General features: G+C 42.3%; 12 protein-coding genes across 12 annotated transcripts; 5 read left to right on the top strand and 7 right to left on the bottom strand.

The window, feature by feature from the left end:
* V1514DRAFT_165590 (uncharacterized protein) lies at window positions 1-1,141 on the bottom strand (the record flags this gene model as incomplete). Its single annotated transcript, XM_066924545.1, has 1 exon — window positions 1-1,141. A coding segment is annotated over exon 1 (775 nt), but the record flags the coding sequence as incomplete, so codon positions are not given.
* Window positions 1,142-1,268: 127 nt separating this feature from the next.
* V1514DRAFT_311011 (uncharacterized protein) lies at window positions 1,269-5,778 on the bottom strand. The gene is made up of 4 exons (XM_066925788.1): window positions 4,996-5,778; window positions 2,407-4,912; window positions 1,662-2,347; window positions 1,269-1,601 (listed from the first exon to the last, which is right to left on the bottom strand). The coding sequence occupies exons 1-4, from the start codon at window positions 5,533-5,535 to the stop codon at window positions 1,356-1,358; spliced, it is 3,978 nt and encodes a 1,325-aa protein (XP_066781557.1). The 5' UTR covers window positions 5,536-5,778; the 3' UTR covers window positions 1,269-1,355.
* A 127-nt stretch (window positions 5,779-5,905) lies between these two features.
* On the top strand, window positions 5,906-7,394 carry V1514DRAFT_336257 (pyridoxamine kinase). Its single transcript, XM_066928516.1, has 6 exons — window positions 5,906-6,090; window positions 6,149-6,253; window positions 6,316-6,417; window positions 6,489-6,598; window positions 6,655-7,012; window positions 7,069-7,394. Exons 1-6 carry the CDS (start codon window positions 6,051-6,053, stop codon window positions 7,224-7,226), a joined length of 873 nt encoding a protein of 290 aa, XP_066781556.1. The 5' UTR covers window positions 5,906-6,050; the 3' UTR covers window positions 7,227-7,394.
* A 14-nt stretch (window positions 7,395-7,408) lies between these two features.
* On the top strand, window positions 7,409-10,286 carry V1514DRAFT_336252 (P-loop containing nucleoside triphosphate hydrolase protein). Its single transcript, XM_066928515.1, has 3 exons — window positions 7,409-7,573; window positions 7,641-8,893; window positions 9,721-10,286. The coding sequence occupies exons 1-3, from the start codon at window positions 7,473-7,475 to the stop codon at window positions 10,083-10,085; spliced, it is 1,719 nt and encodes a 572-aa protein (XP_066781555.1). The 5' UTR covers window positions 7,409-7,472; the 3' UTR covers window positions 10,086-10,286.
* Window positions 10,287-10,572: 286 nt separating this feature from the next.
* V1514DRAFT_321901 (uncharacterized protein) lies at window positions 10,573-11,827 on the bottom strand (the record flags this gene model as incomplete). The annotated part of the gene is made up of 3 exons (XM_066926080.1): window positions 10,573-11,040; window positions 11,101-11,417; window positions 11,464-11,827. 3 exons carry the CDS (start codon window positions 11,825-11,827, stop codon window positions 10,573-10,575), a joined length of 1,149 nt encoding a protein of 382 aa, XP_066781554.1.
* A 570-nt stretch (window positions 11,828-12,397) lies between these two features.
* V1514DRAFT_336244 (uncharacterized protein) lies at window positions 12,398-14,297 on the top strand. Its single transcript, XM_066928514.1, has 2 exons — window positions 12,398-12,836; window positions 12,893-14,297. The coding sequence occupies exons 1-2, from the start codon at window positions 12,608-12,610 to the stop codon at window positions 14,179-14,181; spliced, it is 1,518 nt and encodes a 505-aa protein (XP_066781553.1). The 5' UTR covers window positions 12,398-12,607; the 3' UTR covers window positions 14,182-14,297.
* Window position 14,298: 1 nt separating this feature from the next.
* V1514DRAFT_165130 (DHS-like NAD/FAD-binding domain-containing protein) lies at window positions 14,299-15,995 on the bottom strand. Its single transcript, XM_066924544.1, has 4 exons — window positions 15,504-15,995; window positions 15,269-15,399; window positions 15,088-15,205; window positions 14,299-14,985 (listed from the first exon to the last, which is right to left on the bottom strand). The coding sequence occupies exons 1-4, from the start codon at window positions 15,610-15,612 to the stop codon at window positions 14,417-14,419; spliced, it is 927 nt and encodes a 308-aa protein (XP_066781552.1). The 5' UTR covers window positions 15,613-15,995; the 3' UTR covers window positions 14,299-14,416.
* Window positions 15,996-16,158: 163 nt separating this feature from the next.
* V1514DRAFT_336239 (uncharacterized protein) lies at window positions 16,159-16,862 on the top strand. Its single transcript, XM_066928513.1, has one exon. It carries the CDS (start codon window positions 16,380-16,382, stop codon window positions 16,623-16,625), a length of 246 nt encoding a protein of 81 aa, XP_066781551.1. The 5' UTR covers window positions 16,159-16,379; the 3' UTR covers window positions 16,626-16,862.
* V1514DRAFT_369440 (uncharacterized protein) lies at window positions 16,754-17,420 on the bottom strand. The gene is made up of 2 exons (XM_066929944.1): window positions 17,016-17,420; window positions 16,754-16,950 (listed from the first exon to the last, which is right to left on the bottom strand). Exons 1-2 carry the CDS (start codon window positions 17,404-17,406, stop codon window positions 16,919-16,921), a joined length of 423 nt encoding a protein of 140 aa, XP_066781550.1. The 5' UTR covers window positions 17,407-17,420; the 3' UTR covers window positions 16,754-16,918.
* Window positions 17,421-17,584: 164 nt separating this feature from the next.
* V1514DRAFT_354103 (chitin synthase I) lies at window positions 17,585-21,039 on the top strand. Its single transcript, XM_066929576.1, has 3 exons — window positions 17,585-17,704; window positions 17,786-20,280; window positions 20,389-21,039. Exons 1-3 carry the CDS (start codon window positions 17,671-17,673, stop codon window positions 20,917-20,919), a joined length of 3,060 nt encoding a protein of 1,019 aa, XP_066781549.1. The 5' UTR covers window positions 17,585-17,670; the 3' UTR covers window positions 20,920-21,039.
* V1514DRAFT_164809 (mitochondrial 54S ribosomal protein uL22m) lies at window positions 20,973-22,219 on the bottom strand. The gene is made up of 2 exons (XM_066924541.1): window positions 22,036-22,219; window positions 20,973-21,954 (listed from the first exon to the last, which is right to left on the bottom strand). Exon 2 carries the CDS (start codon window positions 21,837-21,839, stop codon window positions 21,027-21,029), a length of 813 nt encoding a protein of 270 aa, XP_066781548.1. The 5' UTR covers window positions 21,840-21,954; window positions 22,036-22,219; the 3' UTR covers window positions 20,973-21,026.
* Window positions 22,220-22,257: 38 nt separating this feature from the next.
* Window positions 22,258-23,520, bottom strand: V1514DRAFT_359344 (uncharacterized protein; the record flags this gene model as incomplete). Its single annotated transcript, XM_066929678.1, has 2 exons — window positions 22,258-23,387; window positions 23,444-23,520. 2 exons carry the CDS (start codon window positions 23,518-23,520, stop codon window positions 22,676-22,678), a joined length of 789 nt encoding a protein of 262 aa, XP_066781547.1. The 3' UTR covers window positions 22,258-22,675.
* Between the last annotated feature and the right edge of the window lie 1,666 nt (window positions 23,521-25,186).

Raw genomic sequence — 25,186 nt, 5'->3', positions numbered from 1 at the left:
GCTGTTGCTGTTGCTGTTGCTGTTGCTGTTGCTGTTGCTGTTGCTGTTGCTGTTGCTGTTGCTGTTGCTGTTGCTGTTGCTGTTGCTGTTGTTGCGTGGCTGGATATAAAGCCTGTTGTTGCGATTGTTGTGCTTGATTTATGGGGACTGCTCGTTGATTGCCGTGCTGTCCAAATTGCGGGCCATGCTGTTGATGCTGTTGTTGTAAATGTTGTTGTAGATGTTGCTGTTGTGGATGTTGTGGATGTTGTTGATGTTGTGGATGCTGTTGTGGATGCTGTTGTGGATGCTGTTGTGGATGTTGTTGTTGATGCTGCTGCTGTTGCTGCTGCTGTTGCTGTTGCTGCTGTTGCTGTTGCTGTTGCTGTTGCTGTTGCTGTTGCTGTTGCTGTTGCTGTTGCTGTTGCTGTTGCTGTTGCTGTTGCTGCTGTTTTTGTTGTTGCTGCTGCTGCTGCTGCTGGGCAAGCATATGCTGCAAATGCTGTTGCAAAATATGCGGTGGCATGTTTGGATTTGCGAGTCGCATGCTTGCCATCAATGCGTTCGGATTCTGAAACTGATACATTGCAGTCAGCGAATTCGGCATGACGCCATTCCCTGTCACCGACTGCTGCTGAGCCTGGCCCTGCGCACCTGGTACGCCTCCTGCAGCAGCACCAGCAGCACCAGCACCAACACCATTAGCGCCGACGCTATTAATCGCACCAGCTTGCGGTAATTGCTGTGATTTCCCGCTACCTTGCATGCCAATCGCTGGTGAAATTACTCTGTTCATCTATAAAAAAAAAAATTGTATGAAATCAACAGGCATATGCAACTCGCAGCAAGCTCAACACCCGCAACCGGACTAATCACAACACCAGGGTCTGATCTGTACTATTGTTGTATAATGAAAACCAAAAAGCAAAATTTTAGCAGTGGTCAATAATTGACAGTCAGTTTAATTGTGATCACTTAAAATAGAAACCAAAAAAGAAGTGATAAATAAATATACAAATGACAAACGATTGATGTTGATCTGCCACAGGTTTCAGCGCAATACAAAACCACTAAACCTTCAGATGGCTCTATCCCAGATGTTTTTAATTTGGCAATCCGTAATAACCCGGTAAATTGGGCAATGTGGTATACCCTGGTTTTCAAATTGATCAATTTATATATGCATAACCTTGGTCAAGGAAGTGCGAACAGGCCACGAGCCCCGCAGTTATTTTCTTGCCACTTCAAATGGTTCTCGTGCGAACATAAATAAGTTTTGTAAAATAAATTTCCTTGGTATATAAAATCTTGCATAATTATTAATTAATATAAATACATAACGCCTTGTGGTATTAATACAACTTTTTCCTACTGCATCACAGTGCCTTTACAAACATTTCCTTCCTCTTATCATTAAACTTAATCAATTTTGCCTGCCTCGTGTCCGCAAAGTTAAAGGCCGGATCCGGCACGCAAAACCTCGTTTCATTGAGCAGTACTTGTGCGGTCGGTCTTTTTTCAGGATCAATCATGAAACATAAGTCAAGAAACTCTTTTCCCTCGTTGTCGATATACTCCACCGTGTCCTCCGGAATTGGCGGTGCCAGTTTGGCATTTCCAAGCTATTACCAACCCAGTTAGATAAAAAAAACTACTTAGAAGACCAGAAAAAATGAACTAACCTTATACATTGCACCGATCGCTTCATCGTTGGACCATGGCCGACGTCCGGCAAACATCTCGAGCACAACACATCCAAGCGACCAAATATCAACTTTAGCACTGTAGCCCTGTTTTTCATTACGGACCACGTTATGGATCACTTCAGGTGCCATCCAGAAAATGGTTCCTTGCATCGACATGCCAGCATCGTTGGAATAAATATCCTGGCTGCGTTTTGAAATTCCAAAATCTGAAATCTTGCATATACCGTCAAGATCCAACAACAAATTATCCGACTTTAAATCTCTATGAAGAATTCCTTTTGAATGTAAATATGCCAGTCCGTCCACGACTTGCCTCGTTATCGATCGAATCACCGGTCTCTCAAATCGGCCGTGCTTTCGCAAAACCGTACCTATCGACCCTCCCGGAACGTACTCCAAGAACAAGCTGCACACATCTGGAAGTGTTTCGTAACCTAAGTATTGCACAATATTTAAATGTTCGAGATCCTTCATTGTTTCAATTTCAGCATTAAGAGCTTCTACTACTTCTCGTTGTTGTACGCTGTCTTTATCGCCAGCCGTCTGTGGCATATCCACTTGCTTGACTGCAATCATTTCTCCTGTAGTGGCGTTAAATGCAAGGTACACTCTACCAAACGTGCCTTTGCCAATCAGTTCACCCTTAATCCAGTTAAATTGATCTGTTTGTGCATCGTTAGCCTTCAACCAAATAAGTTGATTGGAATTTATTTTAACTTACGAGTTTTACCTTGACGTTGCAAAGATAATTTACCCCGGCGAATCTGTCCAGGAGTAACTTCAACAACTTTTTGACCCCACATCTTTGTACTTTTTCTTCGTAACAACGCGTTTTCTCTTGATGTTGAATCGCGGGATTTAATCGAATTTGCCGCTTGCAAGTTTTTCCTTGCTTCATTAGCTTCCTTTGCCACGATTCTAATTGATTTCATTCTGGTACCACGCGTTATTGCGTTGTTCTTTGAAAACTCCGGCCGTGGCTCAGTTCCAGATTTTTTGGACGACGGTTGTGACGGCGACGGTGACGGTGACGGTGACGGCAAAAGTGATTGTTGCTTTTGTTGAACATCAATTCGATCTTCACCGTTAGATGATGACCTGAATGAGAATACTCGATCGAGCCCATTTTTTGGTAATAATTCGTTTCCATCACTAGAGTCTTCCATAGACGTTGCACTTGTAAGCTGACTACTGGTAGCTACTGAAGTAACCGAATCCACAGCGGTAGATGCTGGTGAGTAAAAAGGTGAATCGTCTATAAATGGCTTGTCCAAATCCGTATTCGGAAAAAACTTTTCCAGATTTTCGTAAACAACCTCCGCTGGTGGACGAACTGCCCATCCGTCATCATTTGCAACATATGTTGAACTTTGGTTTACATCCCTAGTCCTTTTTGGTCGTAATTGCTGCTGAGTCGGAAGATCGCCTACGGATGAAACCGGTGACGTGCTCGAAACTGATTCTCTTACCGCGCTTTCAGGATTTGATGATTCAGTACGCTCGGTAATTGCAGACATCACATTTGCAGTAACCTCCGGTCCGCCAACTTTTACATGCAGCACCGGCCGGTTCGACTTTCCACTATTTTGGCGACTATTTTTCTCTGCGTCATCTCCAGATCCGCTAATGTCGGTTCCAGACAGTAGCGAGTACGGCACCGAATTATCTTCTGATGCAGAACCGCCCAGGTTTAGCGAATCAATATTAGACGGAGGCTTCTTTGCCCACAGACCATCGTCACTGTCGCTATCCTCATCTTCAATGCTTGAAAAATTAGGTGCATCTGCAAACGAAATGTCATTTTCTTCAAATGCCTCGTTTGTTACTGTCTTGTACGACGGGCCATCGTATGTATTATGCGTCGTCATGACTTCGACCTCGCTTTCCTTGTCTTGCTTGCGCTTCTCTTCTGCTTCCTGTTGATGTTGCTGGGCGATGCTCTCTGTTGCAGTGGCATTTGCTGCAGGGGTTAACGACTTTCGGGGAACATTAAAAGATTTTTCCTTCTCTCCTGAAACCGATCTGTATGTGGTTGGTTCTTGATGACTCTCTGTTGCAGATAAAGGCCCTCGTAGCCCAGGTGCCATAGTCATAGGGGATACACGTGAAGCGGAAATTGGCGTGTTAATGGTTGAGCCGTCCGACTGCCCAGTCAAAGAAACCGGTGAAATAAAAGCATTGTAATTTAATACTTGTGATCCCTCCTCGGCTTTATCGGGTCTAGTATGAGAATCAGAATTGTCAATTGCAATACTGGGTTTCCTTTCCAGAGCTCCCTTTGGTGGAGGTGGCGGATTTCGATGAGCAGTAAATGTTATTGGAGCGTGAATATCGTATGGCGATTGCCTTCCCTGATTGAAATCAATAAAAGGCGCAGGTCGTTGCAAAACTTTAAAGTTCTCAGGTTCAGAAGACTTTTGCCTTGTTGTCTCGAGGTTCTCATCCTTCGTCGACGCAGTGGAATGTGGAACGGCACTCGATTTATGACTTGCCTGAAAATCTTGCGCATTGTTTGCTATTGTCAGATATGATGCTGGTTCATTCCGGTTTCCACTTACAGTCGCACTTTGTTGCGGTTGTTGAATATTATTTGGTGATATTTTTCGGCGTTGCTGTTGCGGGTAGACGGCGTTGTTGGGGTACATGAGAATGTCAGGAGCGGATTTATAATGCACACCAGTTGTGCGAATGAATAGTTTTAGAGTAGCCTTATTATCAGCCGTCATGCAATAATTAACTAAATCTTCATCGTTCAAGGCTTCACCCTTTTCTAGCTCGCCCAGTTCCGTGAGATGGATTTGAATCGCCGAGTTTAAGTCGAGTTGCAACCGTTCTAATAACATCTTTCGAACGTGGTCAGCGCTTAAAAATCCAGTTATGTTTACCAGTATATAGTGCTCGTGATCCATCGTGCAGAGGACAAGAAACTTTTTGTTGGTTGGCTCTTCGCGAAAGACCTGTGTCTGCTTTGGTGGAGTACTCCCAGTTATAATAGGATGTATTTGTCCAGTTGTTGCAGTCGCAATAGAAGCTCTCGAAGCATGATGACTTGATTGCAAGTTTGTAGATGGTTGGGCACGAAAGGGTCGAGCTGCAGATGGTAGTTCCCCTGATGGTATCGCGGGCGGCCGTGCTTTGATAAGATGAGGATCAGAATTGCCTCCGGATCCTACGTATGGGCCAACTTTATACCGAGATGGCGACATATTTGGCCCATGGGTAATTTGCTATATCTGCGTGTTAGTTGTGATCTTTAACCTATTACAAAAAAAAATAAAATAAAATACAAAATAAAAAAAAAACACTTTACCAGCCCATGACCGAGTTCGTCACGACCATATTTGTCCTTTGGCTTCCTGCCAATATGAAACAAGCTTCCCATAAATGTGCTACTACTCTTCTTGCTCGAATCGCTTTCACTTAGGTCGTATTTGGAACTCAAAGGGCTGTTGGATACCAGTGAAGCCGTAGACTTATGCGCTGGTATACTTTTCACGCTTGCAGAACCACTTCCGTCGCTCAAATCAACACTACTAAAACTGCCGCCTTTAGAGGAATAACTAAATCCGACCGAGCTGCCTGATCGCGCTTCTCCGATTTTGCCATTAGAAGCGGCAGTTGCGGATATTGGCGGGTAATCGCCATCCGAGGCAATAATAGATATCGGTCGTCGTTGCCTTTGTGTTCTAATATCTCGATGTAAAGCCGTGCTGCCATTTGAATGCGACTGCTTTGGCAAATCCAACAATGTCGTAGACGGTTGTTTGTGCGCTATGGAGGAGGAAGACGTTGGTTGACTATTAATTCGTGACGCGGTGCTGTCATCCAATAATCTTGATTCTGTGTACATCCTCTGTAACTAGTGACCCGCCTATAAATGGGCGTTATTTTTTAATCATCTGTTGTGTTTATATGTAATATTTGCTTGTTTTAGGTATGGGCGTACGTATATCAAATCGATTTAGATAAAAACCGGCGGCGACTGTTTAACCTTAAAACAAATTGGAGAAGATTCGGTATTTACATAGTATACAAGATAATTAACTAAAGTGTTACCATGAAATGTAACAATACTGTAGCTATATCATAAAATATATACAATAAATGAAAAATTTTAAAATTCTTAATACAATGCTAAATTTCCAATTGTTACCAAAGATCATCATTATCAATTGGCCGCGGTACCGGAACACTTTGATCCATTTTCTCAACCTTATATACAAAAAACCATCCGAGCACGCATTCAAGATCATATTTTTATTGACGAATACTCCTGCATTCACGCATCAAATACCTTACTAATAACATCATTGATCTGGAAGATAGTTTTAAAACTTTTGATCCCCGTAAACAGAAACCGGCACAATGACAGGAAAGACTCTGCCGCGAGTATTGACGATAGCAGGTCAGAATCAAAAGTAATTTAATTCGATACAACTCAGCCATGCTAACTAGAGACCAAGGTTCGGATTCGTCTGGCGGAGCGGGAATTGAAGCCGACTTGAAGACAATCACTGTCCATGGTTGCTATGGCATGACTTGTATAACAGCACTCACAGCACAGAACAGTAAGCGCCGCGCATTGTATAGATTGCTGAAATTACACAACAAACTAATGCTGGATTTTAAGCGACCGGAGTCAAGGATATATTTCCAATTACAAGCATGACGTTTATAGAAAATGCATTGGATGCTGTTTTTACGGATGTTGGCATTGATGCTGTAAAGACCGGTAAATCGAACCCACATCACTGCAGTTACGAGGCTCAGATCATATTTTAGCTGTTATTGACAAATTAACAGGCATGCTTGCAAGTGCAGAAACGATCAAAACGGTTACGAAGTCATTAATAAAGTTTAATGCCGAAAAGGTGTGCGTTGATCCAGTAATGATTAGTACATCAGGTTCACATGTATGGCTCTAACATTGGTTCCCTGTGTCTACCTACCAAAATTGACAATTTATTAGTTGCTCCCCGAGGAAGCTATATCTGCATATCTTACAGATCTTTTCCCGATTGCATATATAATCACTCCTAACCTTCATGAAGCTCAGTATATTTATAAGGCCTCAACAGGTAAAGACTTCAAAGTTGCATCACTCCAAGATGCGAAAAATCTAGCCAGAGAGCTTAAGAAACTCGGCCCGAAGTATATTCTGCTAAAAGGAGGTCACCTTCCTCTAACAAACGACAATACTCACGCATTGACGGAGGCATTATCTGTAAAGGTCGCAGATATTCTATACGACGGAACGGAGTATTACATTGTGGAGTCCAATTTTATTGTCACTCAAAACACACACGGTACTGGGTGCACTCTTGCTTGTAAGTAATATTTATATCAACAATTTGTGTGATCGGTGAACTAAGTATGGTATTAGCATCTATTGCCTCGAATCTTGCAAAAGGGTTCGATACAAAACGCGCCATCAACGAATCAATAGACTATGTTCATGGAGCAATTTTAGACGACCTGGAACTTGGTCATGGTAATGGACCGATCAATCATTTGTACAAAACATACATTGAAAAAGATTAATACATCAATTAACAATTACAAACAATTCTTTGCACAATTAATTATAAACATGGCCAAACCAAAAATTTAAAACAAGGTTCAGATCACGTGACTAAGTGAAAACTTTTTTTTTCGCCACTAAAAAATATTTTATTATAAAGCGCCCACGCGCCAAATATATTCTGTTCCCACAAACATCTTTACCCAAAGAAGTTTTAAAGACATATATATTTTAGTCTTTCTTTTTAATTCAAAGTTTAACACAAAATGAGTTACGGTGGTTCATACAGAGGAGGATACGATCGAGGTGATAGATCCAGTAATGGAGGATACGGTGACCGGGACCGTGGCTATAGTGGAAGCAGAGGGTTAGTAGTTTTTTCCATCAATTTTTCTTTTGCGGGGTTTTTTGTGGAAACTAACAGGTTTTTTTAGCGGTAGCGGAAGCGGATATGGATCCCGTGGTAATAATGATTCGTATGGATCTCGTGGAAACAATGATTCTTATGGATCCCGCGGCAATGATTCTTATGGAGGTGGCAGCAGGTTTGGTGGCAGTGGTGGTGATCGCATGTCCAACTTGGGTGCCGGTTTGAAAAAGCAAGATTTTGATTTGGAGGCTCTTCCAAAGTTTGAAAAGAATTTTTACAAGGAACACCCTGCTGTTGCCGACCGTTCAAGCCGAGAAGTTGAGGCGTTCCGTTCGGAGAAAAAGATGACTGTCAAGGGCAACGATGTTCCCAAGCCAGTTGAGACTTTTGACGAAGCTGGATTCCCTAATTACGTTATTAATGAGGTTAAGGAGCAAGGTTTCGCTGCTCCTACGGCTATTCAGTCTCAGGGATGGCCTATGGCGCTCTCTGGCCGTGACTTGGTTGGCATTGCTGAAACTGGTTCCGGTAAGACTCTTTCGTACTGTCTTCCCGCCATTGTCCACATCAATGCTCAGCCTCTCCTGTCTCCAGGTGATGGGCCTATTGTTTTGGTGTTGGCTCCCACTCGTGAACTGGCAGTTCAGATCCAACAAGAATGCACCAAGTTTGGCAAATCTTCACGCATCAGGAATACTTGCGTTTACGGCGGTGTTCCACGTGGCCAACAAATTAGAGATCTCTCCCGCGGTGTCGAGGTCTGCATTGCCACTCCAGGCCGTCTTATTGATATGATTGAATCTGGCAAGACCAACCTTCGACGAGTTACATACCTTGTACTTGACGAAGCTGATCGTATGCTTGATATGGGTTTTGAACCTCAGATCAGAAAGATTGTTGACCAGATTCGACCGGACCGTCAGACTTGTATGTGGTCTGCGACCTGGCCAAAGGAGGTTCAAAGACTTGCCAACGATTATCTTAACGATTATATTCAGGTTAATGTTGGTTCGTTGGAGTTATCTGCTTCTCACAATATTACTCAGATTGTTGAGGTTGTTACTGAAATGGAGAAGAGAGATAGATTGATTAAACATTTGGAAAAAGCCATGGAGAAACAGGATAGCAAGATTCTTATCTTTGTTGGTACCAAGCGGGTTGCTGACGACATTACAAAGTATCTTCGTCAAGATGGATGGCCAGCATTAGCCATTCATGGTGATAAGGCCCAGAACGAGCGTGATTGGGTTTTGAACGAATTCAGAACTGGAAAGTCTCAGATTATGGTTGCAACTGATGTTGCTTCTCGTGGTATTGGTATGTATAATTTTTAGATTAGTTTTTTTTTTTTTTTTGAATACCTTTATTTGCTGTCTGTTAGTTTATACCGGCCGCTATAATCTCTGGCATCGCTTATAGTTGAACGTTGCGAACGTCTACATCGTCGCTTGACGATCAGACGAGAGAGGAACTTTCTGATATGATTTTTTTTGGATTCAGTCGCACTGCGAGCATGCGGTGAATATTATAAAAGCAACGATGGCTTTTCTTTTAAAAAAATATTGCCTAAGCTTTTTATCATGTAACCGTTATTACTCTGCGTTGTGTTGCATGTCAGAGATTCCTTCATGTTGGAGTTACGACTTTGCGAATCAAGAGAAGCAAAATGAACAACGAAAGAATTGTTGAAGCTTATACAAGTTCCGATTTCATTAACTATTTTACTTTATTGTCGAATATTATTGGAACGTGTATTCTTTACTGTCTGTTAATAATACGGAAAGCTTTAACAAAAAAAATTCTTTTTTCATAGAAACTTCAAATTAGATTTTGAAGTTTTTGCCCATTCTTCTGTTTTCTCTTGACAGTGTTGCAAAATTTCTTTTACAAAAAATGAAATTCGTCGTAACCTTGCAAAAAAAAAAATTCTTTTATTTTTTTGAAGTTTTATCTCCCAATATGATGATGTCCTTTCATCGCCGTTATGCAAAATCATATCTCCATGGAAAATTCTGACTGTTTGCGACGCCCATCTTTCGTTTGCCTGTAGATTTATGTGTCCGTGTTATTGGCTAATGGAGCCAGAGAAAGAAAAAAAAAAGCGACATTGCGGAAAATAGAATTTACTAACAGCTCCAAAATAGACGTCAAGGACATCAAGTGGGTCATTAACTACGATTATCCTAGCAATTCTGAGGATTACGTGCATCGAATCGGACGTACCGGTAGAGCAGGCACAACCGGGACTGCCATCACGCTTTTCACTTCCGAAAACTCCAAGCAAGCTCGTGACCTCCTTACCATTTTGACTGAGGCCAATCAAGAAATCGATCCCAAGCTTGCCGAGATGGCACATTTTAGAGGCGGCGGCGGTGGTGGCTGGAGAGGAGGTCGTGGTCGTGGTGGTGGCGGTCGTGGATTTGGCGGAGGCCGCGGTGGCTTTCGATCTGGCGGTGGTTCGTACAACAGCGGAACCAACAGCGCTCCGCTTGGAAGCCGCAGATGGTAAACAAACAATGTTTTGAGTTTTACTAATTTAGATATTTTGTATTTCGTATTTTGTTATGTATGTGGATAGAATGCTGATTTTGTGATCATTTTTTTGTAATTACATATGGCTCAAAACCAATGACAAACTACAAAACAAAGTTGATTTTAAAGACAACCATTGTATCGTGATATGACGTTGATGCACCAATATAATATATATATATATATAAAACGAAAAAAAATTGGACTAAATGGTGCATGCAACATGGGTCACCTGTATCAAAGCTTAAATGATTCATTCAGGAACTTCGTATGCCCGGCGGCCGCCGGCCGCCGGCGGAAAAAAAAAAAAAAGAGGCACGCCTGATTGTAAAACAGACACATCACATGCCGAGACGTGGTCATAAAAATATGATGGCTGATCCATCCTTGATGCCAAAAAATTAATGTTAAAAAATGGGCTCATTTCCAAGACATTTTCATTTCTAAATGCAAATACATCCTGATCAAGACGTACTGGTGTCACTCGCAAATGCCAGTATAAAGCGGACGCACTCATCAAGTGGAGACAATCCACGTGCCTCCACATTATGAGACACATTTCCGAGAAAATTGTCAATGTACTCACCTACTTTACTAAGATAAAGAATACGAGCAATTGCCCTATGAATATCCAAAAGTTGAGGAGATGGCAACTCAATATCGTTATCTGGCGCGAGATCCAATGTCACCGTAACGGGAAGACGTGTTCTGAACACGTGAAAATTTCTTGGTCGCACGTAGTCGATCGTGTATGTACGTTCTACACCTTGTACCCGAGTGAATGCAATTTGGAAATTGTTAAAATACTTCTGTATTGCAAGATTCAGCGTTAGCGCATTTATCGGCCGATCAATGTTTGACCCCTTAAGTTCTTGCACTGCAACAGGATTAAACATCTTGAGAATTTGAAAAGCAGCTCTTGTCAACTCAGGCTAATTGGCAGTTAGTCAAAAAAAAAAAATAGATTCATAGTACTAAAAGTACAAACATACCAGTTCCGGTTTTGATCTTCTGATATTTGTGAGTGATAGACAAGAGAACGGAATAATGTGGGCTATTTCCAGATAATCAATTTGATCATTACGTGATACCTCATTCCCATTATCATCAATTATACGGTCTTTATGTTTATGTTTTCTAACCACGTCAATATCAAAAATTCGAGACACGACACATCGATGATGATCACGAATAAGACATGATTCCCTTAAGGCCGACGTGCGACGTGAGATAGCCATAACTTCATCTTGATCGTAAAATGAAGTTGTTCTGGAAGTAATTCGTGGTGTATTTCCAGCTAACGCTTTGACTACATCAAATAAGTATGGCACAATTAATCTTCTGAAATAACATACTAGGCATAAAAAAACACCTTAATAGTTTCTCAGCCAACGCGGTTAGGCTCTCTTCAAGCGCTACTGCAGAAGGACTGAATAAACTATTGTCCAACCTTGAGAACGCATTTTTAAAATCAAATCCCTTTTTTAGTAGTTTTGATTCAACAAATGAAAAGAAAAGCCTCAAAAACCTGTCAAGATCGCCAACTTCTTCTCTCATGAGACGTAGCAGTGTGATTGGCTTGTAAAATTCTTGACCTTGCACAAAGTTCTGACGAGATTCAAATAACGAAATGATTCGATCAAAATCACTGAGCTTTTGGGCACAATCATCGGTGGATAATGGTTCGACTGGGATTTGTTCAAATTCTGAAAAATACATTGTCAATTGTTAGATAGGTAAGGGAGGGTCGGTAGACATGTCATTTTATTCTCTCTCAGAGTGACAAGGTAGATCGTGACGTTTTTTGTCGCACAACAATAATGGCGATCTTTACCCTCAAATCGAATAGTTCTTGTGATCGAGTTGAGCCGGAGTTGAGTATTCACAAACAAAAAGCGCGTTCACTAATTTTATGTAATATACGAAGAGTCTCAATTTTAATCTTCTCTTCTCGACCAATAATAAATTAAACATTTTATTTGGGCGTTAAAAAGGCGGGAACAAAAAAGAATATAGAAAATTTTTCTACAAAAACAAAAAAAAAAGAGTAAAAGAGAACGACATAGGCATGAAATTGGACTTAGAGCAAGTATTAGTGGCGGACCTTGAGTCAATTACCGAAGACCAATTCGAAACCTCGAGTGCGACGGATGACAACAACACCGAGTCACAAGTAAGCGACCGGCTTTGCATAGAATGTGGTGATCAGCCGGCTGAATTGTTTTGCAATAATTGTGATGAACAATTCTGTGAAGTTTGCTTTGGCTATTTACATAGAACCGGGGTAAGTTTTTTTTTGTTCTTTTGTTTTCTTTTCCTACTCCTCGGACTTTTAATATCGTACCGTTCGAGTAATACCCATTCTTTCTTGCCTGATATTAACGGAATCAGAAACGGAAGGTACATTTGATCAAGAAATTTTCCGAGAAAGATAAAGAAAAGCATGAGCAAAGTCAGAATAGCGATATCGTACTGGCCGATAACGCGTCAGTTTCAAACATGGAAGTCGACAAGGAATCTGGAAGCCGCGACGACGACAACGAGCAGGAAGCGCCAACGTTGAAGTCCACGCCTGAACCAATCGTCATTGTCTCCGACGGCTCAGCGTCGTACGGAACATGGCTTCAGCAACGGACAAAGTATATTCCGATGAGATTAACCTACAATGAAAGAAAGTTGCTTAGATTGCTAGAAGCAGCACTGAACGTGTCTGAATATACAGATAAAGGTAAAGTTTTATAATTCTTTTTCTTTATAGTTTCCCTAACACAATCCGGTAACTAGTCGACGTACTTGCATATTCTTCAAAAGCCAAACGAATTGTTGGTCAACTCAAAGAGATTTGTTCAATCTTGGCAGGCTTGGTGGTTGCGACAGATATGAAGCTCGGTCAAGAAATGTTCGAGGACAAAGATTTTGTTCGCAATGCGAAATGGTTCAAGAAAGTGTTTGAAATCGGCAGGCGGTATAAAATTATGAATCCAGAAAAAATGAGGGATAGTTTCGGGAAGTTGATGTACATGGTAATGGATTCGCGGTTGCCAGAAGTGCAAGGCGTCATGGAGTTTGACTTGTACATGCCGATTTTGACAGTTAATTCTTTCCTAGAAGCCAAGGATTCACTTGCAGTCTTGTCAGATGCTCTCGTAATTCCAGCCACTGCAGAAATTTATCCCGAGCATAAGAAACGAGCACAGATTCAGGCCGAGATTAAGCAGAAGGAAAAAGCGATTGAAACTTTAGCAAAAAGATACGCCAAGCCGGGAATTATAAGTCAAGACGATATCCGGCAATGCTTATACTCGATTGGTGACAATCACTCATATTTAAGATCAAACAAAAATCCGGTGGAGAAAATTCAAAGATTTCTTCAACAGAATTTTAACCCAGAGAAAGCTGAGGGAGAGTACGCATTGGGGATTTCATATGGCCGCGGAGGCGCAAGGCTGTCGCATAATCATGAGAAACAGTATTACTACGTTAACCAGTCGTTAACATTATGGTCAATCATTATGAACGACATGTTTATGCTTTGGAGTCTTGCCGATCAGGATTTACTTTCAACTCATGGGCGGTACCGTCTTGTGGACACCGGCCAGGGGCTCAACCGAGTGCAGAATTGTCCCGCGGTCGGCCGTGCCATGCAAGTCGTAATATCTACCGCACAAAAGCGGGCCAAATCATGGATCGGTTCATCAGTGGTTCATCTTGGTGACCGGTCAGTACCAAACGCCTGGTTTTTCTTGGACAAGTATTTACAAGTACCTCAGATCCTTAATCCTCTCGATCTCGTGATTAACAATATCGATAATGTTGCCAGGGATCCGTTCGTGCATGACTGGATCGAGAGCCAGTTTGGTACGGTACAGGATTTAAAGAAAACTATATTGTGTGATTTCTTTAAGCATGCGTTTGATGGATCCGGAGCCGATAATTTCCAAGATGCCGGATCGTGTATTGATGGACGATTGACCAGTGCATGGAATTGGGCAAATTCGATATCCAAAAAACCGTATTTAAAAATCTTTTTACTTTGTGGGTTCTCTGGATTTAATGGCAGTGATGGATTCTAAGGCGTTGAAAACTGCATTTTCATTTATATTGTACATGATAAAAAATTTAGAGTTAATAAAAGAACCCAATGACTTGATAGCGGATCAAAGTGCAGTTATTTTTTTTTAGGATATATACAAAATTAATATCTACTATTTTCAAAAGTGAACGAAAAAAACGGAAAAGCCTCAGTAAATAAAAAATTCAACGCCATATGACACACACACAAAAAAAAAGAACAAGTTTGGTGTAAACTTAAATAGCAACTGGAACTTCGACCTTGCCAATAATCGGTTCGAGTGCCAATGGGACCCATTCGGCAGCGTCGCCTTCAAAGAGCCAAGTAGATCTATCGTTTAAAGATTCAGGTTCCTCGAATTCAATGTCTTCAGTGTCATCAATATCATGGCTGACGTCAATATTAAATATGGCAACTTTGCCGCCTTGCATAATGACCCGATCAACGTAGCCTGCGGCAGGATACACCGTGCCCGACGTACCAATAACCAAAACCAAGTCGACATGACCAGATGATATGAAATTATCGGCATTCTGCACCACACGCCAAGGTAATGATTCGCCAAACCAAACAACGCCGGGTCGCAGAAGACCTTCGCTGCACTTGGGGCAGTGTGGAAGACCTGAGGATGGGATATGGGAATAAGAAGATGCCTCACCTGCGCTTGCAAGTTGAGGAGTCAATGGATGTTTAAAGTTATTGTCTTCAGAAAAATCGCAGTAGAAAGATGTGCATTTAAGAGTAAATAGACTGCCATGAAGGTGTAGGAGCTGCTCTGGCGGGTGATTGGCACGAGTAGATAAGCCTTTGACGTAAAAAGAAATAAACGAAAAAAAAAAAATTAGTCATGAATAAAGAAATTAAAAAAAAAAAAAAAGAAAAATCTCCGCAGATACATTCCACGTACCGTCAACATTTTGTGTGAGTGTTAAGAATTCAGGCATTCGTCTAGCCAATTCGGCTAATGCATAGTGTGCCCTGTTGGGCTTAGCAGCGAGAGCGGCACCTCGTCTTGATGAGTAGAACTACAAAATACATCGTCAGCGTGTGATTGAACAAAGGTATTCCCATATTTTTATTAAACATACTTGCCAGACTAGTGAGGGGTCGTTACTGAATGCCTCTGGAGTAGCTAGTTCCATGGCGTCATGGTTGCCCCATAGTCCACCGGCACCCCGAAATGTTGGTAGGCCAGACGAAGCAGAAAGCCCGGCTCCGACTAAACGCAGAGTCAGTAAGGTATTGTTTCAAAATAATAAAAAGTAAATAATTGCCCAATATTTCAGATGTGGAGGTTGCCAAGTCAAATTTGTACCAACATACCAAGAGCAAGGATGCGTTTGCATGATCGAAGATAAATATGAAAGGAAGAAATCGTGCTCGCACTGACTGACGAAGAAACAGTCATGCTAGCTGACGGCACAGGAACCATGAGAGCTCAAAATCAAACGTTATTGGCCACAGATCATCGGAATCGCTGAACACAAAACAGCATGGGCGGAATGATCAATGCTGAGCCAACAAAGGACAAGTATCGGACCGTTTAAAGCTTCGAATAACAACAAAATTGGTATAAAGATGTAGCAATAAAAATACAATGAATACTAAATAGTTGGGGGCCAATGATAAGCAATTGACAAGTCACACCTCCGAGAAGCAGTTTAAATATTACAGTAGTTCTGGAAACCCCGAGCTATTATCTATTATTATACGATAGAGCGAAATGTCGCAATCTGCAAGCCACTTTTTCTTTTTTTTATTTTTTTATTTGACGCTACGAGACAAGAACTAAAGGAGCTTCACGTGCTTCTATTCACAAGTCTAAAATATCTCTCCATCCCATGTCGCCTTTCAACTTTTCCGTCTGGTCATTGCTATTAATTTGAATTCAATATATAATTGTCCCGATTAGGCCGGGTAACCATCTAGCGGGGTTACCCGGGGTAGACACTACGTATTCGAGTAGCCAATCACAACGAGTCTGAAGCAAAGCAGTGCGAGAGCCGCGTTCAAAATTCTCTTCGAATCCACAAAAGTGTGCATAAAGACGACTCGATTAAATTGCCGGTATTCAAGGGTATTCATGTACAATTGAAGAGAGTTGGACTTTGCAAAACGAAAAGTACAATTCTCAGATAAATATTAGCCGGTTCCTTGGCTGCTGGGTGGTCAGATCAATCGATTCCAAGGATAAAAAATATGCGTCTCAATGCCGCTGCCCGATCACGGTTAACCACCTCAATATTCTCAACTACTTTTGTAATTGCAGTATTTACAGTAGCTGCTCCGTCAATTTTACCTTGTCCTGCGCGAGAAAGTCCGCTAGGCATGGACTCAGGCGACACGATGCGGGAGGCCGAGCTAAAGATGCTGGCGGATGCTCGGCGAAAACGACGGGAAACGTTTTGGAGAGCTCTCGGTTATGACTATAAAGATTCCGAGTAGCGGAAAATGAACGAAAAAACGCATCAGGCATGAGCATGATGCGTTGCAAAAATAGTTTTAAACAATTCATCACGGCGTTATTTGGGGGGTTTTATTGGTGTTGATTTATCATGCTTGCATCTTGTGTTTTGTGTAAAAGTCAAATAATTGTATTATTGTACATTATATAATATATACGTTGTACGATTCAAATAACAACTGAACAAAAAGAATTCAACACGCCTTGTTATGCAATCAGCCCTATGGTACAAGAAAAAAAAATAGCATGTGGTAGCGCAAGTTTTTCACATGTATCAAGCCATTTTGCGAAACACGTTTTTACTAGCTGCAAAAAAAAAAAAAAAAAAAAATCGTTAGAAAAATAAACTCAAGCCGATCAACACAACTTACCACTTCGTCGGCCTGCAAATCGTTGAGATTTTCTACCACTATCCCGTTCCTTGCGCCTGCTATACTCAGATCCGTCGTCGTCACCGTCGTCCAATTCCAATTCGTCAATGTTCCTCGGCTTTTTCTTTTTTTTCTCTACCGTAAACGTGATCTCGCCCTCGCCCATTAGGCCCCGAGTGATAACCGTGTTTTTGTTTTGATTGTAGACCTCTGCCTGCTGCGCCTCAAGTTCCTTGAGCAGGGAGCCAAACGATTTTGATTTGGACCGGACAAGAGTCGGCCCGTTATCGTCCCGCACGTCAATCTGCCTCTTGACGGTCATTTGCAGGCCATTCTGACCTACCGGCTTTTTTTCTTTCACCACCTTGGCTGGCTTGGTTCGAATAGACATGTTTTAACCTGTGCTGAGCAAAATCGTTGTTCGAGCGCCATAAATTTATCCCACTCCAACGATTACCCTGCGTGCATCACGTGACGCGCATTTATTTATTAAAGTAAAGTTTGGCAGCTGTGCGGCTGTGCCTGAATACTATTCATAGGCGAAAAGCAGCCGCAGTCGCTTCGAGCCAGCCTCCTTTCTCACCCACCACGGCCCAACTACAAAATCCCACCCACTCTCGATTTTTTTTCAGGCCGTACATCGGTTTAGTTCATTATGACGAGCGGATCGAATAGCAGTCAAAACAATAGTAAGTGTATTTATGGTCCCGGAAGGCGACATACTGTGCATCTCTCTCTCTTTCTTTTTTTTTTTTTAACCGTTCTGGCAGGCCACGCGAACCCTTTCTTGGGATCAAGTCCGCCAATTCCTCAAACTTATCCTTATAACGATCCTCCTGCTGCTCATGAGCGCTATAGTTCAGACGAAAACCAGTACGACAGTGCTGAAGCCGAACATCTGTCGTCAGCAGGTGCGCACACGTACTCTGCGCCAGCTGCCCCTGATCCCTATTACAACCAACAGGCATACAATACCTATCAACCCTACACTCAGACGACTCATCGCCCAATAAGTCCGCTGCCTGCAATGCCTGAAAACGCGTATGCTGGCGAAGATGCTACGCCTGGTGCAGAGCTGTACAACACGCAAGACGAAATGTACCCCTTGACCAACTATCCGGCGCCGCCAGGAACAGTTGAGCACGGAGAACATCTATATCCTGACCAGGAGAGCGCATACTACCGCTCTGGTTCTCCTGACCCGTCCTATATTGGGTCTTCATACAGTCCAACTCCTTGGGGCAAAGGTGAAAGCTACGAAATTAACACCTACGATGACGAAGAAGATTTCGACGAGGGTGATTATACCGAGGATGAGAATGAAGATGAATTTTTGCCCTATTCAGATCGTCAACGCCCAGATCTGCATCCATACGAGCAGAGACCGCCATTTGAGTCTATTCTTGCTGATGGGTACGGCCCGAACGTTTTCGCCGCCGAAGACTTTCAACAAGACCTCGAGCCAGATGACACTGTCGATCCATCTTGGCCTATTCCTGAAGAAGGAAATCATCCCAGGCGTCATCTAACCACAAAAAGAGTTCGCTTGTTTCGTGGCAATCTAGTTCTTGACTGCCCCGTGTCTCAGAAATTACTGTCCAAAATCGGCAATGAGTCGGAGCGAGAGTTTACTCACATGCGATACACCGCTGCCACGACCACGCCGGCTGATTTTCCCAATGAAAACTTTACACTTAGGCAAAGACTTTATCCCAATCCACGACAAACCGAGCTTTTCATCGTCGTTACTATGTATAACGAGGACGACAAACTTTTGGCCCGTACACTAAAGGGCGTCTTTCAAAACATTTACAACCTTTGCAAGCACAAGCGGTCTCAAACTTGGGGAAAGGAAGGATGGAAAAAAGTAGTGGTTTGCGTAGTCGCTGACGGTCGTGAAAAGATCAATCCTCGCGCTCGTTCGGTAATGGCTGCGTTAGGCTGTTATCAAGAGGGAGTTGCCGTTAATGTTGTTGACGACAAGGATGTCACTGCCCATCTTTACGAGTACACAACCAAGGTCGGTATTTCATCTACCGAACCAAAAGTTTTATTTGCCGATAATATTAGTGGAAGCAGCAAGCATGAAATCTTCCCCGTCCAGATGCTTTTTTGCTTGAAGGAAAAAAATCAAAAGAAAATCAATTCGCATCGTTGGTTTTTTGAAGCTTTTGGTCCCATATTAGAACCCAAGGTTTGTGTTTTGCTTGATGCTGGCACTCAACCATCGTCCGATTCAATCTACCATCTTTGGAAAGAATTCGACAAGTACCCTAATGTGGGAGGCGCATGCGGAGAGATTAAAGCAGATTTAGGCAAAGCTGGGCGAAACTTACTGAACCCTCTAGTGGCAGCTCAAAATTTTGAATACAAAATGTCAAATATTCTTGATAAGCCACTGGAGTCTGCATTTGGATTTATTTCAGTATTGCCTGGCGCGTTTTCGGCTTACCGATATACAGCTCTTTTAAACGATGTCAACAATACTGGTCCTTTAGAGAAATACTTCAAGGGCGAAACATTACATGACTCTGGTGCTGGCATCTTTACTGCCAACATGTACCTTGCAGAAGATCGCATTCTCTGTTACGAATTGGTATCCAAGCGTAATCAGGCTTGGCTTCTTCGCTACGTCAAAGCAGCATCTGCCGAAACTGATGTTCCCGCAGAACTTGATGAGTTAATTCTTCAAAGAAGACGATGGCTTAACGGGTCTTTTTTTGCTGCTCTTTACTCTCTTACACACGCGTTCAATATTTGGCGCTCAAGACATTCATTTTTCCGCAAGATCATGCTTCATCTTGAATTTGCCTATCAATTGTTTTCTCTCTTGTTTTCATGGTTTGCCATTGGCAATTTTTTTCTTGTGTTTCGTCTTCTTACTGTCAATTTGGGCTCTGATAGCTTAAATTTTTCTCCTGGGCGGGCCTTAAGTGTAGTGTTTGAATGGTTATATATCGGCTGCTTGGTTACTTGCTTTATTTTGTCGTTCGGTAACAGGCCAAAGGGTACCAAGTACTTTTATCTTATTATGGTGATATTTTTTGCCATCCTTATGTGTTACTTGATATTTGCGATCGTATTCATCTCCGTGAAGGCAGTTCAAGATGTGATAGCATCTAAAGCCGCCGACGGTGGCATAACGGCTAAAGATTTTTTCACAAATTCGGTTTTAAGAGGAATTTTGGTTTCGCTTGGTTCTACATACGTTCTTTATTTTGTCGCATCTATCATGTTTTTTCAAATCGGTCATATGTTCACTTCAGTAAGCATGCTCTTTTTTTTTTTTTTTTTTTTTTTGGCGATATATATTGAACCATTAAAAAGATGTATTAACACTATCCATTAAGAAGATGTATTAACACTATCTTAGTTTGTCCAGTATATTCTTATTTCGCCGTCATACATCAATGTTCTGAATGTTTACGCGTTTTGTAATATTCATGATATTTCTTGGGGTACTAAGGGTGACACCGGTCGCAAGCTCGATCTTGGCGTGGCAAAGACTAACGAAAAGGGCCGGATCAAGATTGCGCTTCCTACAAAAGCTGAAGAAATAGACAAGGCATATGAAAATGAATTATTGGTTCTTCAAAAGCCTGTTGAAAAGGATCGAGGCGGGGATTCTAAAGAAAATAAGGAAAAGGACTATTATGCTTTGGTCCGATCTGGCGTCGTTTTGTTATGGATGCTGAGTAATTTTATCATTATTGCAGTGGTATTGCAAACTGCCGGGTTGTCAAGGCTGCATTCGGATAGCGATAGCCAAACTGATACCAGCCTTACGGACCGAGAAAACTTCATTGCAGACATGTACTTAAGAGTTATTCTATGGACTGTGGCGGCCATGGCTGCTATACGTTTTGTGGGAGCATCTTATTATCTAATTACCCGATGGTTTTAATGTTTTAATGTTTTTTTTCTTTTTGGTTTGATTATGATCTTTTATAATGTTGAACACGTTTTTTCATTTAAATATGTACAAGTATACAATCAGTTGAAAAATTTATTTTACCAAGTATAATGAGAAGAACTCTTGTCATAGAAAGGCGTGTTTGGTAATTGAATGAAAGGCTTTCGTTTTGACACCTTTCGAGCTTTCTCCCTCGCTATTCTTTCCTTGGTAACAGGCGTGCGCAAAATTATCTGAACATGATGTTCTCGTCTTTTAAACAATCCACTTCTTCCTCTTCCTCGATAATGAATTTGTTTAGAATGAGTAGTAATCGGCTTTGGCTCCTTTCCAGACCAAATCTGTTCGATATATAAGCCTTCCTCAGGGATGCCGAGCGCTTTTGCGTGTTCTAAACCTTTTAATAACAAGTCTTCAATAGGTTTTGAAACTTTTTTGGTATTGAAATGACAATGAGCAATAGCTCGCTTAACATTCATACGCCTGAGCGATCTCAACAATGGCGTGACTTTCTTAACACTGCCGGTTTGGGTTTGTGACTTTAATCTGATACTTGGTTCTAATAATTCCAAATCACGTTTGCTAAGATTTAATTTAAATTCTCGACCGGTAATCAACGGATTTTCCTCGCCAGTAGTCTGTTTAAGGTAAACCGCTTTTTGCAACGGGCCTAGCAAGAGGTCGACCGCAGTTTGAGGTTTGGGACGAATGATTTCCTGCAACGCCTGATCATCTTCTGGCTTGTTCACCACGGCACCAGTCGGAGTAGTAGACGACGTTGACTTGTATTCTTCTTGGAAATTACCAAGTGATTCTTCAATTTCTCGATCAATCTTTGCCCTCTCTTTTTCATCTTCACTTAATTCACGTTTTTGTTCCAATTCTGCCAGCCTGGCGCGCTCCATCGACATCTCAAGTTGCTTAAATCGTGTTGATTCCTTTTCAGTTCTAGGTGCAATCTTGCCAAACAATGACTCTTCATTGTCATCATTGTCTTTTCGGGGAATGTTGGTTGAACTTATTCCTCTTTTGACTGCTCAACGTCCGTTAGTAATTTAAACGCCATTCCCAGTAAAAAAAAAAAAAAAAAAAAAAATGAATTCATACATGTTACACTTCTATAAACCTGAAACCGGCTAACTGCGTTAGAGACAAGCCATGGCCTCAATGCCGACCTTATTGAAGCCATTTGCAATACTAGTTGACTCTGATTGTGTTCGGAAAGAAAAAAGGCATCAAAACGCCCGAAAAGTCGAAATGCGCCGTTTACCCTAACCCACGTCTTATTAAAAAGGAGTCATATTGTAACAGGGTGCGGGACTTCGTAGCCTGTATGCCAAACCAGTTAGTCTTAATTGGGATCTATTAATATATATCTATCCAATACCTGTATGCCAAACCAGTTAGTCTTAAATGGGATGACGAACTGGGCATACAGGGGAAACGTTGCTCTTAGAATACACACTATTCTACCCTAACCATTCCTCCATTTATACCCTAGCTAGCTTACTGTACATCTTATGTGCGCTTGTTTACACATACAGCACCCCGATTTATATTATTCTATAAATAAATATTGAACATTAACCATATCGGCATATAAGAAAGTAGAGGAAATAAGTATACCACAGCATAAAAGTAATATGAAAAGAGGAAAAAGAAAACAAAAAGAGCAATAAGCATGACAAGGAATAAGCAGGAAGGACAAAGGATACCCACAGAACCCAAAGACTCCTCAAACTATTGGCTATCTATCTTGAATGGCTCCCAACGAAGGCAGACCGAATGGTAATCGCGGTTTCACTAGGGTCCCCGTGAAATGGGATACGCCGACGTGCGTGGTGCAAGTTCTGTATGGCAGAGACAGCGGCAGCATGGAATTTGGCCCGGGTAATTTCCAGGGGTCCTGACAGTGGGGTGACCAGAAGTCACAGTGTATAGCAACCAAGGGACATTCATAGATGCGGTGGGCTGCAGTATCCAGCCCCTCTTGACACAATGCATATTGGGAAGGGTCTGGCAACCCGGCCTTGTTGTGGTCGAGTAGCCACTCTGGTGAGAGCAGTGATGATGTGGGGAGATGATCTAATGAGACTAAGTGAGCTGCTTCCGCGGCGAGAGGTCGCCACTTATAAAGCTGTTCCACCGTGCGCCAGCGCTTGGGCCAATATTCCGAGTCGTTTCTCGGCGGTTGAGGGCACAGTGGAGGTTCACGCGATGCGATGAGCTGGTAAATCCGTTTGAAGAAGGCCTGCGAGAGCTCGTACCCTTCCGGAGGAAGAAAGGAATCCGGTGGCATGTGTGCAGGCTGTGCTCCGTGCGGACCGATTGTATGATGTGCATTGTAACTCAAGTTAGACTGCACCCGTAGCAGGATGAGTGCCGCTACTGCCGATTGCCATTTCCAAGTCGGAGACACGTGTCCCCACTGGTACTTTTCCGTCAAGACACTAGCGCTGCTTTTTGCCACACAGCCCCATAAGAAGGGTTGCAGCTCCAGTTTTCCCGCTCCCACCCCAGCGTGCTTGACCTTTGTCGGTCAGGAATTTGTGGAATCAAGGATTTCATCCATTTTAAAGTCAACGGAGCCATCTGTATAGCGACGGAAATCCATGGAAGACTTGATTATAGGAGTACGTGTGTTTTCGGCTGAACGGACAAGCGATACATAGTATTTTGAAGGGTCCGACGAAGCTACCACGCAATTTGGGCACAAGTTGTTGTTGAGTGGCATTCTCAATAACTCTTAGGTTTCGTGTGCTTAGATAAACAGATGAGCCAATAGCATAAGAGATGTCTCGATGATGGCGATCGTATTGCCCTACGGTGAGGTGGTATGGGCGGCGTTTAAATTTCAGCGTCCAGTTGTTGGCGAAAATCGATGGCATCGGATAATAGAAAAACAGTGTATTGAAAATTAGCAGGCCGACGAGGAACGTAGTCCATTTCCACGAGAGCTGGAGACAGAAGAATTATAGGCATATTCAGATGGGGCGAGTAAGTTGACCCACGAGGGAGAGCTGGTAGGGCGATAAGTATAAATGGGGAGGGACTCCACTTTTTTTCTTTATTTTCTTGACTTTTTCTTTCTTTAAATTTTTTTTTCCGTGTTCGTTTAAGCGTATATATTTTGTGGCAGTGTCCTGACTAAGGAATCGTTAGCTCACGTGCCAGAAATTACGTTTAAGACCACATCCAGTTTACAGCTTGCCATCAATATTCATCGTAACCATTGTTTGTGGTTTCTTGTTGAATCAGTTACCAGTACACATAAGTTCTGACGAGTCGTCGGTTGGATAGCTGCTCGGCCGAGATAAGACATGAATAGAAGAATTTCACGTCAGTCGAAGAAGTTCGGGGTGCATTTGATCTACCTAATTTATACATTATCCTGGGACCGAAGCCGTTTCATGAGAGATTGGCACATTTTTGTACGCGTTAATTGCTATACCTAACAGATAAACTCACCTCAGGTGAAAGCCATGATACTTTGACCGAAGACTTGCAATATTTAAAAATTAAGAGGCCGGCCGATCTATTATACACTATACAGCGCTTATTCGAAACTTGCCAGTGCTTTAAACATTGATGCAACCAATTGCACAGGATTGTTGAGGCCGTTTGTTCCGAGGAGTATCCATGAGCCACAGAACTCGCAGGACTCGGAGGCGTACAGTGTTTCAATCGACAAATCTAGTACGGCTTTTGAGCACAAGGAACGCCCTGGACTGACTGGAGTGCGGAGCAGTGTATTACTGAAGCATTTTCAGCGTTAAGATACTTCGGTTGCAGGTTTATCTGGCATCGGAAAGTTGTTCGCGATTAAACAGTTGGCAAATTGCCAAGGCGTTTGTTGTATGACAGTTTTGCTGTTTCCAATGGCAGTGTGTATTCGCTACGTTCAAAAGTCCCGAATGCGATGAGAAACGTACGCACGAGGGACTAAGCTATTATGTTTTGGCAAATTTTATTCATTTATGGTCGTGAAACAAATAGCTGAAGCCGAAAAGCAAGGTGTTGAACCTCGGTATCATTTGCTCGCGCAATACCATCCGGATTGTAAAGAATTTCAAAAAAGTACGCTGATTGCATTGATTCGATCTACGCCAGTAGCACGGATGAGATCCGAGTTTTTCATGACGAAGAGCGTCGGTTTGGGGATGGTATTCCCGGTCTCCAGTTGATGAAGACTAATCACGAGCCCGTGATTATCGCGCAGGCACAAAGAAACCACAGGTTTGCCGTGATGTGTATCGAC

The sequence above is a fragment of the Lipomyces japonicus genome, assembly GCF_038497905.1.
Source record: "Lipomyces japonicus strain CBS 7319 unplaced genomic scaffold V1514scaffold_47, whole genome shotgun sequence".
NCBI lineage: Eukaryota > Fungi > Ascomycota > Lipomycetes > Lipomycetales > Lipomycetaceae > Lipomyces > Lipomyces japonicus.
Note: the sequence above shows the minus strand (reverse complement) of the source record. Positions and strands in the feature narration are given on the sequence as shown.

Coding starts and splice junctions, on each gene's coding strand:
- V1514DRAFT_311011 (XM_066925788.1), bottom strand. CDS start 5,535: ATGTACACAGAATCAAGATTATTGGATGACAGCACCGCGTCACGAATT. Junction 4,913..4,995: donor ACGAACTCGGTCATGGGCTG/GTAAAGTGTTTT, acceptor ACGCAGATATAG/CAAATTACCCATGGGCCAAA. Junction 1,602..1,661: donor CGATCGGTGCAATGTATAAG/GTTAGTTCATTT, acceptor GGTTGGTAATAG/CTTGGAAATGCCAAACTGGC.
- V1514DRAFT_165130 (XM_066924544.1), bottom strand. CDS start 15,612: ATGGTTCCTGTGCCGTCAGCTAGCATGACTGTTTCTTCGTCAGTCAGT. Junction 15,400..15,503: donor CAAACGCATCCTTGCTCTTG/GTATGTTGGTAC, acceptor CTCTGCGTTTAG/TCGGAGCCGGGCTTTCTGCT. Junction 15,206..15,268: donor ACCCCTCACTAGTCTGGCAA/GTATGTTTAATA, acceptor TGTATTTTGTAG/TTCTACTCATCAAGACGAGG.
- V1514DRAFT_336257 (XM_066928516.1), top strand. CDS start 6,051: ATGACAGGAAAGACTCTGCCGCGAGTATTGACGATAGCAG. Junction 6,091..6,148: donor GCGAGTATTGACGATAGCAG/GTCAGAATCAAA, acceptor CTAGAGACCAAG/GTTCGGATTCGTCTGGCGGA. Junction 6,254..6,315: donor AGCACTCACAGCACAGAACA/GTAAGCGCCGCG, acceptor CTGGATTTTAAG/CGACCGGAGTCAAGGATATA.
- V1514DRAFT_369440 (XM_066929944.1), bottom strand. CDS start 17,406: ATGTCTATTCGAACCAAGCCAGCCAAGGTGGTGAAAGAAAAAAAGCCG. Junction 16,951..17,015: donor ATTTGCAGGCCGACGAAGTG/GTAAGTTGTGTT, acceptor TTTTTTTTGCAG/CTAGTAAAAACGTGTTTCGC.
- V1514DRAFT_354103 (XM_066929576.1), top strand. CDS start 17,671: ATGACGAGCGGATCGAATAGCAGTCAAAACAATA. Junction 17,705..17,785: donor GAATAGCAGTCAAAACAATA/GTAAGTGTATTT, acceptor CCGTTCTGGCAG/GCCACGCGAACCCTTTCTTG. Junction 20,281..20,388: donor TCGGTCATATGTTCACTTCA/GTAAGCATGCTC, acceptor ACACTATCTTAG/TTTGTCCAGTATATTCTTAT.
- V1514DRAFT_336252 (XM_066928515.1), top strand. CDS start 7,473: ATGAGTTACGGTGGTTCATACAGAGGAGGATACGATCGAGGTGATAGA. Junction 7,574..7,640: donor GGCTATAGTGGAAGCAGAGG/GTTAGTAGTTTT, acceptor AGGTTTTTTTAG/CGGTAGCGGAAGCGGATATG. Junction 8,894..9,720: donor TGTTGCTTCTCGTGGTATTG/GTATGTATAATT, acceptor GCTCCAAAATAG/ACGTCAAGGACATCAAGTGG.
- V1514DRAFT_164809 (XM_066924541.1), bottom strand. CDS start 21,839: ATGTCGATGGAGCGCGCCAGGCTGGCAGAATTGGAACAAAAACGTGAA.
- V1514DRAFT_336244 (XM_066928514.1), top strand. CDS start 12,608: ATGGAAGTCGACAAGGAATCTGGAAGCCGCGACGACGACAACGAGCAG. Junction 12,837..12,892: donor GTCTGAATATACAGATAAAG/GTAAAGTTTTAT, acceptor TCCGGTAACTAG/TCGACGTACTTGCATATTCT.
- V1514DRAFT_336239 (XM_066928513.1), top strand. CDS start 16,380: ATGCGTCTCAATGCCGCTGCCCGATCACGGTTAACCACCTCAATATTC.